Source organism: Gigantopelta aegis, chromosome 1 (assembly GCF_016097555.1).
Source record: "Gigantopelta aegis isolate Gae_Host chromosome 1, Gae_host_genome, whole genome shotgun sequence".
NCBI lineage: Eukaryota > Metazoa > Mollusca > Gastropoda > Neomphalida > Peltospiridae > Gigantopelta > Gigantopelta aegis.
The window spans coordinates 16475659-16492066 of NC_054699.1; the positions used below are offsets into that span (position 1 = coordinate 16475659).

At 38.0% G+C, this 16408-nt stretch overlaps 1 protein-coding gene across 1 annotated transcript in view; it reads left to right on the forward strand.

The window, feature by feature from the left end:
• LOC121371228 (importin-5-like) overlaps positions 1-13825 on the forward strand; it is a 58455-nt gene extending 44630 nt beyond the window's left edge. Inside the window, exons 23-28 of the mRNA XM_041496966.1 lie at positions 1288-1410; positions 1890-1964; positions 3151-3295; positions 5014-5242; positions 9551-9692; positions 12234-13825. Coding sequence (XP_041352900.1) covers positions 1288-1410; positions 1890-1964; positions 3151-3295; positions 5014-5242; positions 9551-9692; positions 12234-12320 — 801 coding nt within the window. The 3' untranslated portion in view covers positions 12321-13825. The remainder of the gene's footprint in view (positions 1-1287; positions 1411-1889; positions 1965-3150; positions 3296-5013; positions 5243-9550; positions 9693-12233) is intronic.
• The last annotated feature ends 2583 nt before the right edge of the window (positions 13826-16408 follow it).

Consider the following 16408-nt stretch of genomic DNA (forward strand, 5'->3'; position numbering starts at 1 on the left):
CTACACTAATATGGACCACTGTGGGTGACCCAAGCTGGATTGGTCAACGGGTAGAGACTACACTAATATGGACCACTGTGGGTGACCCAAGCTGGATTGATCAAAGGGTAGAGACTACACTAATATGGACCACTGTGGGTGACCCAAGCTGGATTGGCCAAAGGGTAGAGGCTACACTAATATGGATTACTGTGGGTCACCCTAGCTGGACTGGTCAAAGGGTAGAGGCTTGACTAATATGGATCACTGTGGGTGACCCAAGCTGGATTGGTCAACGGGTAGAGACTACACTAATATGGACCACTGTGGGTGACCCAAGCTGGATTGATCAAAGGGTAGAGACTACACTAATATGGACCACTGTGGGTCACCCAAGCTGGATTGGTCAAAGGGTTGAGGCTACACTAATATGGATTACTGTGGGTCACCCTAGCTGGACTGGTCAAAGGGTAGAGGCTTGACTAATATGGATCACTGTGGGTCACCCTAGCTGGACTGGTCAAAGGGTAGAGGCTTGACTAATATGGATCACTGTGGGTCACCCTAGCTGGACTGGTCAAAGGGTAGAGGCTTGACTAATATGGATCACTGTGGGTCACCCTAGCTGGACTGGTCAAAGGGTAGAGGCTTGACTAATATGGATCACTGTGGGTCACCCTAGCTGGACTGGTCAAAGGGTAGAGGCTTGACTAATATGGATCACTGTGGGTCACTCAATCTGTATTGGTCAATGAGTATAGGCTAGACAAACATGGATCACTGCTAAAAACAGCAGCTGGGCCAAACTAAAGTCAGCTATTGGATGTCAAACATTGGGAATTTTGACCTGTAATCTTAGAGAGAATACCCACTACATTTTTTCCATTAGTAACAAGGGATCTTTTATATGCACCATCCCACAGACAGGATATCACATACCACGGCCTTTGATATACCAGTCGTGATGCACTGGCTGGAACAAGAAATAGTGGAAAGAAATAAGACAACACTGAAATAATAACAGTAAATATTGACTCTAACCAAAACCCTCATCTACATTATCAAGAAATTAACCGTGTTACAGGCTGTCACACCTTGGGCAAGTGCTCTACCACTGAATTACATCCCACCCCATAACGGGGTCACAAAATAAAAGACTATTGGTTAAAAGTATTTAGCAGTATTACAACCTGTTTTATGATGATAGTTAATCTGCTAATTTCCCCACAAACATCGCTACGTCTATATACAAAATAATGTCGTTTGATGTCCTGTTATAAATATTTTTGTCTTTTTGTTGTTTCCCAGGATGACGAAGATGTGTATGTGTTGAGCAAGATTGCAGACATTCTGCACTCGTTCTTCGGAACACACAAGGAAGAGTTCCTTCCCATGTTTGAACAGATTATGCCATTCTTCGTCAAACTTCTAGTAAGTTTAATCAGACTGAGTTTTCTAGAACTAAGCTTCATTACTAGGAAGAATCTTGTTTTAAAAGTTTTGATTGGAGACACTAGCTATTACTATTTAGCATTATAGAACTATAGCAATCTCTCAAACTTGCATAGCAAATTGAGATGCTATACTTAACTAAATGTTACGTGATTTTAATAAGTGTGTGTGTGTGGGAGGGCCGGAGACAGAGAGGGAGAGGGGGAGTAGGAGAGAGAGAGGGAGGGAGGGAGGGGAGGGGAGGGGAGGTTAGTGAGAGATCGAGAGGGGCAGGGATAGTGCTCTATTATTGGACTAGTTTGGGTTTACAAAAGTTAGCCGGTTTTAATTATCCGACTGCATTTAGTTGATATCAGGCAATATGAGTCGGTAAATTCTACTTGAATAAAAGTGTTTTTGAAAACAAAAAATATTGGTTGACCGTTAAAATGTGTGTTTTTTTGTTGTTGTTTTTTCAGAGTCCTGACAGACCCTGGCAGGATAGGCAATGGGCGCTGTGTGTTTGGGATGACGTTATAGAACATACTGGTCCTGTAAGTGTTTTACAAGGCTAAACTAATCACTGCATCCCAACTGTAATATAACTGGCCTCGGTGGCGTAGTGGCAGGCCATCGGTCTACAGGCTGGTAGGTACTGAGTTCGGATCCCAGTCGAGGCATGGGATTTTTAATCCAGATACTGACTCCAAACCCTGAGTGAGTGCTCCGCAAGGCTCAATGAGTAGATGTAAACCACTTGCACTGACCAGTGATCCATAACTGGTTCAACAAAGGCCATGGTTTGTGCCATCCTGCCTGTGGGAAGCGCAAATAAAAGATCCCTTGCTGCTAATCGGAAAGAGTAGCCCATGTAGTGTGGCGACAGCGGGTTTTCTCTCAAAATCTGTGTGGTCCTTAACCATATGTCTGACTCCATATAACCGTAAATAAAATGTGTTGAGTGCTTCGTTAAATAAAACATTTCTTTTTTCTTTCCCAACTGTAATAAACCTTGTTTGGTGGCCATCTCATTCTCAGGGTCATGGTTAGCTTGGAGTGGGTGGGACGTAGTCCATTGATAAAGCGTTCGCTTGATGCGCGATCATTTTGGGAGTGATCCCCGTAGGTGGGCCCATTGGGCTATTTCTCGTTCCAGCCAGTGCACCACGACTGGTATATCAAAGGGCGTGGTATGTGTTATCCTGTCTGTGGTATGGTGCATATAAAAGATCCCTTGCTAATAATAGAAAAATGTAACGGGTTTCCTCTCTAAGACTATATGTCAAACATTTGGTAATTTCCTCTCTAAGACTGTCAAAATTACCAAATGTTTGACATCCAAAAGCCGATGATTAATAAATCAATGTGCTCTAGTGGTGTCGTTAAACAAAACAAACATTTTTGGTTAGCTTGGAATGTTAAAGTTAAAGTTAGAGCTATGGTATATCAAACATTTGCTAATTCTGACATATAGTCATCAGAGGAAACCTGCTACATTTTCCAAAATGCAACTAGAGATCTTTTATATATGCACTTTCCCACTGAAAGGAAAGCACATACCACAGCCTTTGACCAGTTGTGGTGCACTGGTTGGAACAAGAAAACCGCCAATTTAGAATGAAATCAAAATAGACCAATAAAATGCCAGTAAAATTGAATTAAAAATTAAATGGATTTTCAAATTTGACTTCTCTCTTTTTTGCTTAACTATTTGTATTCTTAATATTATGTGTTTTTCAGATTTCGATGAATTACCAGCAGTATTTCCTACAGAACATGATCAGCTACTTGCTGGACAAAGTGCCCGATGTCCGACAGGCTGCAGAGTACGGTGTTGGGGTCATTGCGCAGTTCGGCGGCAATGTGTACGCAGAGGCTTGTGCACGTACGTAACCATAGCAACATTGTAGAAACAGAACAAGGGGCGGGGGGGATCAGAATTGTTCAACCTTTTTTAACAGACATTGAAATAAGTACAGTGTGTGGCAACCTATGTAGAGGTTACCATTAATTATGGGCCTGGCTACATATTTTTGAAGTTATCTTTATGCTGTGATGTTGTAAAACTATTACAACATATACCACAGCCTTTGATATACCAGTCGTGGTGCACTGGCTGGAGCAAGAAATAGCCTGGTAACCCACACACTGGTAGGTTTACGACACAGTTAACAAGTTTACAGTTCCCATTATTATTACTATAAAATCGCTTCACAGACACACTGAGACTTTGTTATTAATTCATGTCGTCATTCTCACTGTACTGATAGCTGTTATCTATACATTTGTATCTTAGCTTTTAATAACACACATTTGGTTGTGTTTTTGTTAAATAAGATTTTGTAAAAAAAAAAAAGAGTAGAGGTATAATTTTCTCGACTTGACATGTGGTAACTACCTGGTAATCTGAACATCTGTTCTCGACTTATTTTGATGGCTGTTTTAATTAGAAATTAAAAATGTTTGCTATAACCAAACAGAGTTTGCTATAACCAAACAGACTGATGAAGAATTACTCGGTAAGAAGTAGATCCCTTTGAGTTTTTGTTGTTTAACCATTGTTCAGGAGGTTGAGTGTTCGTGAACAGTTTGACTGGTACCTTCATCTTCTGTCATATTATATTCATCTAATCGTATGCACAAAACCCATTCTAGTGAGTGATCACAAACACTTTCCTCCTGAACATGTCTGAAGCCATGGTATGTACTGTCCTGTCACCAGTACCAAATTTAGCCAAATTATCTACAAAATATAAAAAATTGCAGATATATAGTCTTCAGAGGAAATCATTACATTTTTCCATTAGCAGCAAGGGATGTTATATATGTATTTTCCCAGACAGGATAGCACATACCACGACTTTTAATATGCCAGACATGGGGCATAAAGAACTCTTTGCTGCTAATCTTTCTTTCCATTCTGGCAGCTCCTATCTTTCAACTTTCAACTGTCCACCTCCACATCCCAGTCCTTGTCTCTACATGTGAAGATTTTTATGATAATTAATATTGTCTGTCTGAGCAGCGAATGCAAGGAGGGGTTGAGAGCTAAACTTACAGCGGGGTACCTGGCTCGAGGTGGCCATTGTAGCTCGGGGGTGGGGGGGGGGGAGGGGGCAGCTTGTTGTCCACTAGCTGATGGTCTAACGTTCTACCAGCCATGAACCTCTCTACTGTCTCAAAGCAGGAGGAGAGAGTGCATTAAGGCTTTAATTTAGGATCTTTATTTATTTTTCTCTCCAGAGGCCTTGCTGTCACTGATTAAAAGTTAACGAGGACCCTGCCTGGCCACCTCCAACCTCCACCCTCCACATCCCAGTCCTTGTCTCTATATGTGAAAATGTTGATAATAATGATTATGACATTCTTCCTTAGCCACTTTAATTCAGTATTTTTATCTTTTAAAAACAAAATTCTCCAGAGGCCTAGCCATCTCTAATTAAAGTTATCAAGGACCTGCAGTCAAAAATGCCTGGCAACCTCCAACCTCCACATCCCAGTCCTCGTCTCTACATGTGAAAATGTTGATTATATATAATTATTATGAACTGCTTCCTTAACCACTTTAATTCAGGATCTTTATGTATTTTTATTTCTCTCCAGAGGCCTTGCCGTCACTGATTAAAGTTATCGAGGACCCGGAGTCGAAGAAGCCCGGCAACCTCCATGCGACAGACAATGCCATATCGGCCGTGACGAAGATCTGTAAATACAATGCGTCAAAAGTGAACGTTGATGAGATCATCCCACGCCTCATCTGGTGGATGCCTGTCACTGACGACGAAGATGAAGCAGAGCATGTGTACAGTTATTTATGTGATCTACTTTCCATGTGAGTGATAATCTAGTCTTGACACAATGGGTTTTAAAAATTATACCCACCCCGTTTTATGTGATCTAATTTCCATATGAGTGATAGTCTTGTCTTGACACAATGGGTTTTAAAAATTATACACACCCCGTTTTATGTGATCTAATTTCCATGTGAGCGATAGTCTTGTCTTGACACAATGGGTCTTAAAAATTATACGCACCATGTTTTAAAAATTTCCATATACCCACCCCGTTTTATGTGATCTAATTTCCATGTGAGTGATAGTCTTGTCTTGACACAATGGGTTTTAAAAATTATACACACCCCATTTTATGTGATCTAATTTCCATGTGAGCGATAGTCTTGTCTTGAGTATACGCACCCCGATCTAATAGTCTTGTCTTGACACAATGGGTTTTAAAAAGTATACGCACCCCGTTTTATGTGATCTAATTTCCATATGAGTGAGTCTCTATACAATAGGTTTTAAAAATATACACCCCGTTTTATGTGATCTACCATGTGAGTTTATGTTTAAAAATTATACCCACCCCATTTTATGTGATCTAATTTCCATGTGAGCGATAGTCTTGTCTTGACACAATGGGTTTTAAAAATTATGGTTTTATGTGATCTAATTTCCATGTGATATAGTCTTGTCTTGACACAATGGGTTTTAAAAATTATACACACCCCGTTTTATGTGATCTAATTTCCATGTGAGCGATAGTCTTGTCTTGACACAATGGGTTTTAAAAATTATACACACCCCGTTTTATGTGATCTAATTTCCATGTGAGCGATAGTCTTGTCTTGACACAATGGGTTTTTTACGCAAAAATTATGAGTCTCTATACAATAAGTTTAACACACGCCCGTTTTATGTGATCTAATTTCCATGTGAGCGATAGTCTTGTCTTTGTCAATGGGACATTATATGGGTTTTTTGATCTAATTTATGACGATAGTCCTTGACACAATGGGTTTTAAAAATTATACACACCCCGTTTTATGTGATCTAATTTCCATATGAGTGATAGTCTTGTCTTGACACAATACACTAATTTCCATGAGGTTTTATGGGTTTTAAAAATTATACACACCCCGTTTTAAAATTATACGCACCATGTTTTATGTGATCTAATTTCCATGTGAGCGATAGTCTTGTCTTGACACAATGGGTTTTAAAAATTATACGCACCATGTTTTATGTGATCTAATTTCCATGTGAGCGATAGTCTTGTCTTGACACAATAAAAAGGATTTTATGTGATCTAATTTCCATTTGAGCGATAGTCTTGTCTTGACACAATGGGTTTTAAAAATTATATGTTTTATGTGATCTAATTTCCATGTGAGCGATAGTCTTGTCTTGACACAATGGGTTTTAAAAATTATAAATGATCTAACATGTGAGTGATAGTCTTGTCTTGACCCCCGTTTTATGTGATCTAATTTCCATGTGAGCGATAGTCTTGTCTTGACACAATGGGTTTTAAAAATTATACCCACCCCGTTTTATGTGATCTAATTTCCATTTGAGCGATAGTCTTGTCTTGACACAATGGGTTTTAAAAATTATACCCACCATGTTTTATGTGATCTAATTTCCATATGAGCGATAGTCTTGTCTTGACACAATGGGTTTTAAAAATTATACACCCCCCGTTTTATGTGATCTAATTTCCATGTGAGCGATAGTCTTGTCTTGACACAATGGGTTTTAAAAATGATACCCACCCCGTTTTATGTGATCTAATTTCCATTTGAGCGATAGTCTTGTCTTGACACAATGGGTTTTAAAAATTATACACACCCCGTTTTATGTGATCTAATTTCCATGTGAGCGATAGTCTTGTCTTGACACAATGGGTTTTAAAAAGTATACGCACCCCGTTTTATGTGATCTAATTTCCATATGAGTGAGTCTCTATACAATAGGTTTTAAAAATTATACGCACCATGTTTTATGTGATCTAATTTCCATGTGAGCGATAGTCTTGTCTTGACACAATGGGTTTTAAAAATTATACACACCCCGTTTTATGTGATCTAATTTCCATATGAGCGATAGTCTTGTCTTGACACAATGGGTTTTAAAAATTATACCCACCCCGTTTTATGTGATCTAATTTCCATGTGAGCGATAGTCTTGTCTTGACACAATGGGTTTTAAAAATTATACCCACCCCGTTTTATGTGATCTAATTTCCATGTGAGCGATAGTCTTGTCTTGACACAATGGGTTTTAAAAATTATACACACCCCGTTTTATGTGATCTAATTTCCATGTGAGTGAGTCTTGATACAATAAGTTTTAAAATTATACGCACCATGTTTTATGTGATCTACTTTCCATATGAGTGAGTCTCGATACCATAGGTTTTAAAAATTATACGCACCATGTTTTATGTGGTCTACTTTCCATGTGAGTGATAGTCTTGATACAATGGGTTTTAAAAAGTATACGCACTATGTTTTATGTGGCCTACTTTCCATGTGAGTACTAGTCAGTCCCCAATAGGGTTAGAAATTAACGTATATCCTCTTGTTTGCCCCCTAGTCCAGTAACAAATTTAGTAGTTTATTTCATTTCATTTCAACTTATTTCCATGCTTATATCCAATTAAGGTTCAAGCATGCTGTCCTGGGCACACACCTCAGCTATCTGGACTGTCTGTCCAGGGCAGTGGGTTAGCTGTTAATTGGTTAATGGTTAGTGAGAGAGAAGAGGGTGTAGTGGCCTTACACCTATCCACTGAGTCGTTAAAACTCACTCTGGGTTGGAGCCGGTACCGGGCTGTGAACCTGGTACCTACCTGCCTGTAGTCTGATGGCTTAACCACGACACCACCGAGGCCAGTGGTAGTTTAAAAGATTCTAATCTGCCAGGCAAATAAATATTTTCTTATTTTAAATTTATTAGCCTCCTACCAGTCCATTTGGAGGGAACTATAGATTTCGTATCCATCCTTCAGTCTATCTGTTTTTGTCTGTTCCACATATAGTTTTGCTGATGTTTTTTTCCGCAATGCCTCAAGATAATGAGCTGAAATGTTTTGTATACAGCTTTATCATATACTGCTACTGATCAAGTTTGACTTTCATTGCGATTTACCCATTTCTAACAGAGTTATGGTCCTTGAATTTAGGATTTTAAAAAAATTATTTAAATAAAAAAAAATTATTCGCAAGATCTTTAACTGAAATTTTGTATATAGAGGGTTTGTCATAAGTATTTTTTAATATGGAAAATATCAACTGTGTTCATGTTAATCGGTATTTGTCAAGGCTCTGCCGAGACAAATACCGATTAACTAGACGAGGTTGATATTTTACATATTAAAAAACACGAGTAGCGAATTCTGTTTATCCTATAACACTTCTATAATATTTTAAATAATTTTTTAGTAAATCACATTACTAAAGTCGCCGCCATCGGTAATATGACGTTATTATGATTAGCACAAATAAGTTTGACGTCACATATTTTAACTAAATCTTTCAAAACATTACACTCAAGGATACAGGTCTTGTTGGCTTGTAAGCAAATGACCCATTCACAGCAACACATTGCGTTGAGACCTTGTAAATTTGCATACCATTATTAACCGGATTAATACACTAAAATTATCACATGAGTTTATGGCATGGATATCATGGGTAAGTTATAGGATAAATAGTTTTATCATGTACTGTTACAGATCAAGTTTGACTTTCATGGCAATTTACCCATTTTTAACAGAGTTATGGCCCGTGAACTTGGATAATACCAAAATGTGTTTGGCTCGGTAGGGGACATGAATTACTATCAGAATGCTTGTTTTTATTAAATGATTTTTTTCTTGTCATGTTTTTACCAAAAACCACTAGGTCTTTACAGTCTTTAAAATTTAAGGTTTAGGATTATGATTTTTTTTTCATTGATATTTGACGGGTTTCTTCCCTTGTTTTAAAACCCCCCCAAAACACTATGTATATTGTCTTCAAAATTTAAATCTCAGGATTATAGGTTTTTTAATTGATATTTAAGGGTTTCTTCCCTTGTTTTTAACCAAAAAACATCATATATATTGTCTTCAGAATTTAAATCTCAGGATTATGGGGTTTTTAATTGATACTTAACAGGTTTCTTCCCTTGTTTTTAACAAAAAAACACCATGTATATTGTCTTCAAAATTTTAATTTCAGGATTATCAATTTTTTTATATTTTTTATTCAATATTTAACAAAAACCACCATGTATATTGTTTACAAAATTTAAATTTCAAGATTATGATTTTTTCTTTGCTATTTGACGGGTTTCTTCTCTTTGTTTTAAAACAGAAACCACCCAGGTGTTTTAGGTGAGCTTAGTGAGAATCTCCCACGTATCGTGGCCGTAATTGCCGAGGTGTTGTACAAAGAAGTGTTCGACTCGTCTCAAGAAGTCTATGCGAAGCTGCTGGCAATTATTGAACAGATTAAGGTAACATTAACATGCATGAATCATATACAGTGGGGCAGAATACAGGCTGTCCAGCGATCCTACTTTTCCTATAGTGGTTAAGCGCTCGCTTGACATGCGGTCTGTCTGGGATCAATCCCCGTTGGTGGGCTCATTGGGATATTTACCCCTCCATCCAGTGTACCATGACTGGTATATCAAAGGCCATGGTATGTGCTATCCTGTCAGTGGGATGGTGCATATAAAAGATCCCTTGCTACTAATTGAAAAATGTAGTGATTTTCCTCTCTAAAACTATATGTCAAAATTACCAGATTTTTGACATCCAATAGCCGATAATTAATAAATCAATGTGCTCTAGTGGTGTTAATAAACAAAACAAACTTTAACTCTTAATCATATGCAGGGAGCAGGATCTAGCCCAGTCGGTAGAGCTCTCGCCTGAGATGATATGGTCACATGATCGAACGTCCTCGGGGAACCCATTCTCTGACATGGTCTTTTCCCGTCCCATTTAATTCTTCACAGGGGCGGGACCTAGCCCAGTCGGTAGAGCTCTCGCCTGAGATGATATGGTCACATGATCGAACGTCCTCGAGGAACCCATTCTCTGACATGGTCTTTTCCCGTCCCATTTAATGCTTCACAGAGGCGGGACCTAGCTCAGTGGTACAGCGCTCGCTTGCTGCGCGGTCGGTCTGGGATCGATCCCCGTCGGTGGACCCATTGGGCTATTTCTCGTTCCAGCCAGTGCACTATGACTGGTATATCAAAGACCATGGTATGTGCTATTCTGTCAGCGGGATGGTGCATATAAAAGATCCCTTCTGCTAATCGAAAAGAGTAGCTGATGAAGTGGCAGCAGCGGGTTTCCTCTCAATATCTATGTGGTCCTTAACCATATGTCTGACGCCACATAACCGTAAATAAAATGTGTTGAGTGCATCGTTAAATAAAAAATTTCCTTTCCTTTCCTTTAATGCTCCACAACTGGAATATCAAAAGCTATGGTATTGTTGGCATAAAGCTAACAGTCGGTGAATCCCAAATAGAAGAAGAAGAAGAAGTTTGTTTTGTTTAACGACACCACTAGAGCACATTGATTTATTAATCATCAGCTATTGGATGTCAAACATATAGTCATTTTGACACAGTCATAGAGATGAAACCTGCTACGTTTTTTCCATTAGTTGCAAGGGATCTTTTATATGCACCATCCCACAGACAGGATAGCACATACCACGGCCTTTGATATACCAGTCGTGGTGCACTGGCTAGAGCGAGAAATAGCCCAGTAGGCCCACTGATGGGGATCGATCATAGACTGACTGCGCATCAAGCGAGCATTTTCCCACTGGGCTACATCCCGCTCTCAAATCCCAAATAGATCTGCAAAGATTCTCAGATGTATAACTTGTGAACTGAATAATTAATGTTACAAGGCTAAGTCGTCTTCATCAGTAAGAAAGTTTTGGAGAATTGATCACCTTGCAATAAAATTTCAAATACATTTTATTTGAAACTTCATGTGATATCACGCCTTATCATCATTTCATTTTGCCTCAGTTTAAGCTTATAGTGAAGACTAAAGAAAATAAAGAAAATGTTTTATTTAACGATGCACTCAACACGTTTTATTTACAGTTATATGGTGTCAGACATATGGTTAAGGACCACACAGATTTTGAGAGGAAACCCACTGTCGCCACTACATGGGCTACTCTTCCGATTAGCAGCAAGGGATCTTTTATTTGCGCTTCCCACAGGCAGGATAGCACAAACCATGGCCTTTGTTGAACCAGTTATGGATCAATGGTCGGTGTAAGTGGTTTACACCTACCCATTGAACCTTGCGGAGCACTCACTCAGGGTTTGGAGTCGGTATCTGGATTAAAAATCCCATGCCTCGACTTGGATCCAAACCCAGTACCTACCAGCCTGTAGACCGATGGCCTACCACGACGCCACCGAGGCCGGTCTATAGAGAAGACTAAGCCATAGTTGTATTTTTAGTCCCTTACTGGTCCAATAGGTTTCGTCTTCGTCCTTTATTTTTTTAGCAGTGCCTCAAGATACTGAGCTTAAATGTTTTTTTTATAACTTTACCATGATCTGTTACAGATCAAGTTTGAATTTCATGATAATTTAACCATTTTTCACAGAGTATTGGCCCTTGAACTTAGAAGATAAGAAAATTTGTTGGGCCAGGTAGGGGACATGTATTGCTTTAGCAGTACTCTCAGAATGCTTGTTATGAAAAGTATATATTCTCATTTATAATTATCACCTAATGTATACATGTGCTATCCTGTCTGGGATAGTGCATATAAAACATTCCTAGCTACTAATGGAAAGATGCAGCAGGTTTCCTCTCAAAGACTATATGTCAAAATTACCAAATGTTTGACATCCAATACCCGATGATTAATAAATCAATGTGCTCTAGTGGTGTCATAAAACAAAACATACTCTTTTCTTTTTTTATACTAACTCGTGTTATTTTAAAATTATTTTGTTTAACTGACATTTATATGTATGTGGATTCTGTTTTTCTTTTCCCAGAGTAATGATCAAGTGTTCCAGCTCTGTGTGAACGGTCTGACTCCTGAACAGAAGGAAGCCTTGTCTGAAGCTCTTGAAAAGTGTTGATGCGTTGAGAAGTGTTGATACGTTGAGAAGTGTTGATACGTCGTAGATGCTGTAGAATCTTCACCATTCAGCATGTCATCTTCATCAACCGTTCCCAGTCTGCAGCTAAAACAATACTCTTGTGACCGCCTTGCTCACACGTCGTCGCAGCTATACATACACGCTTTGTTGACAAGACAATGCTGCTTAAGTTATTTCAGTGGCAGATCTAGGGTATTAGATCAAGGTAGGGACGATGGGTGGGTGGGTGGGTTGCGGAGTGACTAAAGTTGTCTCAAATTATTTTAAGCTTAAGTGCCTAAGATACTACTGCATAATAGGTTTGTGACAGAGGAGGGTGGGTGTTATGGTAAAGGGGGGTGCATGAGGCATTATTGATATTTGACTTCCCCTAGATCTGCTTGTTGAACTGTTAGCATCCATTCTTCTAATATGCATTCAAGTGAGACTGTGTTCGATGAAGTGTATAACACAATATTCTATTGACTCAAAATAAAAGTGATCAATAAGTAAGCTAAAATGATTTCTTATTGGTTAAAGGTGATCACATGATACAACTAAAATGATATCCTACTGGATGAAATTATTACATTGCACATGTAAAGTGATCTTTATTTGACGAAGAGACCACATGGTACAATTAACTATAATTAAAATCATATTCTATTGGATAAAGTTATCTCATGATACAACTAACATAATATCCTATTGATTACAGCATCCAGTTAATGTGCTATCTTATTGGATGATGTGATTACATGACACAATAAAATGATATCCTATTGGATGAGGTGATCACATGGTACAATTAACCCAGGATCCTATTGGATGAAATGATTACAGCATCCAATTAATGTGATATTCTATTTGATGGTGTTTTCAGAATGGATAGACCCCTGCTCTTTGAATAACTGCTCACTGTATAGTTTGAAGTCGGAACTTTTTGTGATGATGAACTTTGGACAAATCTGGTTATGTTTTAAACATGATGATACACATTCCAGTATCTTCATTTTATATACATCGACAGGGAATGATGTTACTTCAATATAGCAAAAATAATTTGCAATATTTGCTAATTAAAAAAACAAAAACTAAAACGTTTGAAAAATAAATATTGATTGTTAAGGGGTGTTCCTATTATGTGACCAGTCAAACTGACTTGTATGCAATTTGTCGCAGTGACTCTTAATCGTAGGTGAATAAGACAAATGTTCCGATTTAGGTGTTCTCACAGTATGCGTCGATTGCATGTGACAAGTCTGTGCGACTAATCATATAATGATAACGCCGCTTTAAGACCCTGTCATACTTGGTTGAAAAGTATATTTATTTACTTGTATACTCTGGGGAAAAAGTTCTTGTGCATATATTGCACAAGGTATATATTTTTAGAAAATCCACTAGCCATGGGATCAGTGATTTAAAAAATTTACTAGCCACAATTGAAAATTCACTAGCCCTACTTTACTAAATAATAGTAATAATCAGATATGTCACCTAAAAAGGGAGATATAGCTTAAAAACACTAACATTGGTGGGTTAGGATGGGGACAGGATATTCATATTTACAAAATTGACTTAATTGCAACATTTGACTTCTTTTTTCCCCACTAGCTGTCGGGCACGGCAATAGTAGTTATTTACTAGCCCAACATTGAATATCACTAGCCATGGGGATGGGGCTACCATAATCTAGAAGCCCTATGGTAAGGAAGGGAAAATCTAATCGATTCAAGAAATTATTTTGAGACGATTTGCGCAACTGTGATGTGAGTACATAAGTAACAAATTTTAAACACTTATAGAACTTTACAGTTGGTTTGAGACCATATTATTTGTGCACAGGAACCTTTTTTCCCACGAGTATATATCCAAAAGCACAAAAAAACACTTTGTAAATATGAAAAAAAAGCAATTTATATTGCATTGTTGTGAATATGTAAGATGAATTTGTAAAGTCTGGCAGTATTAATTTGGGGGGTGCGGGAGGGAGCGGTAATGTTCTATCTAGGGAACACTTTTAATGTACTTATATGGGCGACTGTTTTTCAACTAATATTAAATATTTTGACAATAAAGCTCCAGCTGTTGTTTAGTGTGTATATATATATATAAAAACATGCATATATACAAAACATGTATTTTGTTATGATAATAATTGGTTAGTAAACCCTGTTTAAATTATATTCTTTTCTGGTTGTTTTCATGCTTTAATAGGCCTAAAAAATGTTGTGTGTTTCCGGGAACCAGACCTCACCTAGAAAAAAGGGTCCACCCTAATTTTATTATTTTTTACTGTTTGTTTTTTGTTTTGTTTTTGTTGGTTGTTTTAAAATTAATAATTGGGTGAAAAATGTACTTGCATAGCAGTTGGTATGGACCTGCAGGGGTGAATGTAGTGTTAAAAAAAAAAAAAAAAAAAAAAAGCTGTCCTACCTTACTTAATTATTTTTTGGCACGTTCCCTGAAATGCACATTTTGTTTCTTACGCCTTGTATTCAGTTAAGCTTCAAGCTCACTGTCCTCTACACAGATGTCACCTATCTGGACTAATACAAGTCTGTGTAATGACTTCACACCTTCCCACTGAGATGCTAAAAGCCGCTCTAGATGGAACCTAGTAGTACTGATATGCGAATCCACCACCAGTTACAAGATAAAATCGTGAAAAGTGCCTTTAAAAATTCAAAGAAACTTTCACTTATCACATGCTATTGCTATTCTTTGCACATGTGGCTTATACTGTACATGTCACATTGACAGAAGACAACAGGTACAATAGGTACATTTCCCACCACTTACGGTCTAATTACCAATGCAACACCTAGCACTTTTAATATTGTTTGGTTATCCTTCTATCTTCACAACACCTGCAATTAAGAAAATATTAAAAAACTAAAAATTTAATATAGTCCACAGTGAACAAAAAGTGCTGCTGAGAATTAAAAACTGTGTGGGAATCTTCACGTCATTTCCAAATGCCACGGACAATTGCAAGTTTTGCTTTATATTTCGTTCTGGTTACATGATGCACCTAGGCAGTCCATGAAACAGACTGGGAAACATCTAGTTGGTCAGCTATGTCTAGCCGAATTCATTAAAGGTTTAGGGGCCATCCAAACTTTTCAACATTTTCAAGTTATACAAAAGCGTATGATGGGGACGGTGAGATGGGTCAGTCTTGAACAACTTTTATGAGTTAATACATTGTTGATGCAAACAGAACTTGGATTTGTTACACTGTCGATTGTTCTCTTGAGGGCACATATGACTCAGTCCATCATTTTGAACTGACCGCCAACTTAATATAAAATATTGATATATAATACAATGTTGATGCAAACAGAACTTGGATTTGTCACACTGTCGATTGTTCTCTTGAGGGCACATATGACTCAGTCCATCATTTTGAACTGACCGCCAACTTAATATAAAATATTGATATATAATACAATGTTGATGCAAACAGAACTTGGATTTGTCACACTGTCGATTGTTCTCTTGAGGGCACATATGACTCAGTCCATCATTTTGAACTGACCGCCAACTTAATATAAAATATTGATATATAATACAATGTTGATGCAAACAGAACTTGAATTTGTCACACTGTCGATTGTTCTCTTGAGGGCACATATGACTCAGTCCATCATTTTGTACTGACCGCCAACTTAATATAAAATATTGATATATAATACAATGTTGATGCAAACAGAACTTGGATTTGTCACACTGTCGATTGTTCTCTTGAGGGCACATATGACTCAGTCCATCATTTTGAACTGACCGCCAACTTAATATAAAATATTGATATATACTACTTTTTGGAGGATGAGGGTGGGACAGTGGTAAAGCACTTGCTTGATGCGAGGTGGGTTAGGGATTGATCCCCGTCAGTGGGCCCCATTGGGCTATTTCTTGTTCCAGCCAGTGCACTACGACTGGTATATCAAAATTGGTTGAGTGCTCGCTTGAGGTAAATGCGTCACAGCATTGAACCACCTTGGTTTTTTTTTTTCATTCCAACCAGTGCTCCACAACTGGTCAAAGGCCGTAGTATGTGTATCCTGTCTGTGGGATAATGC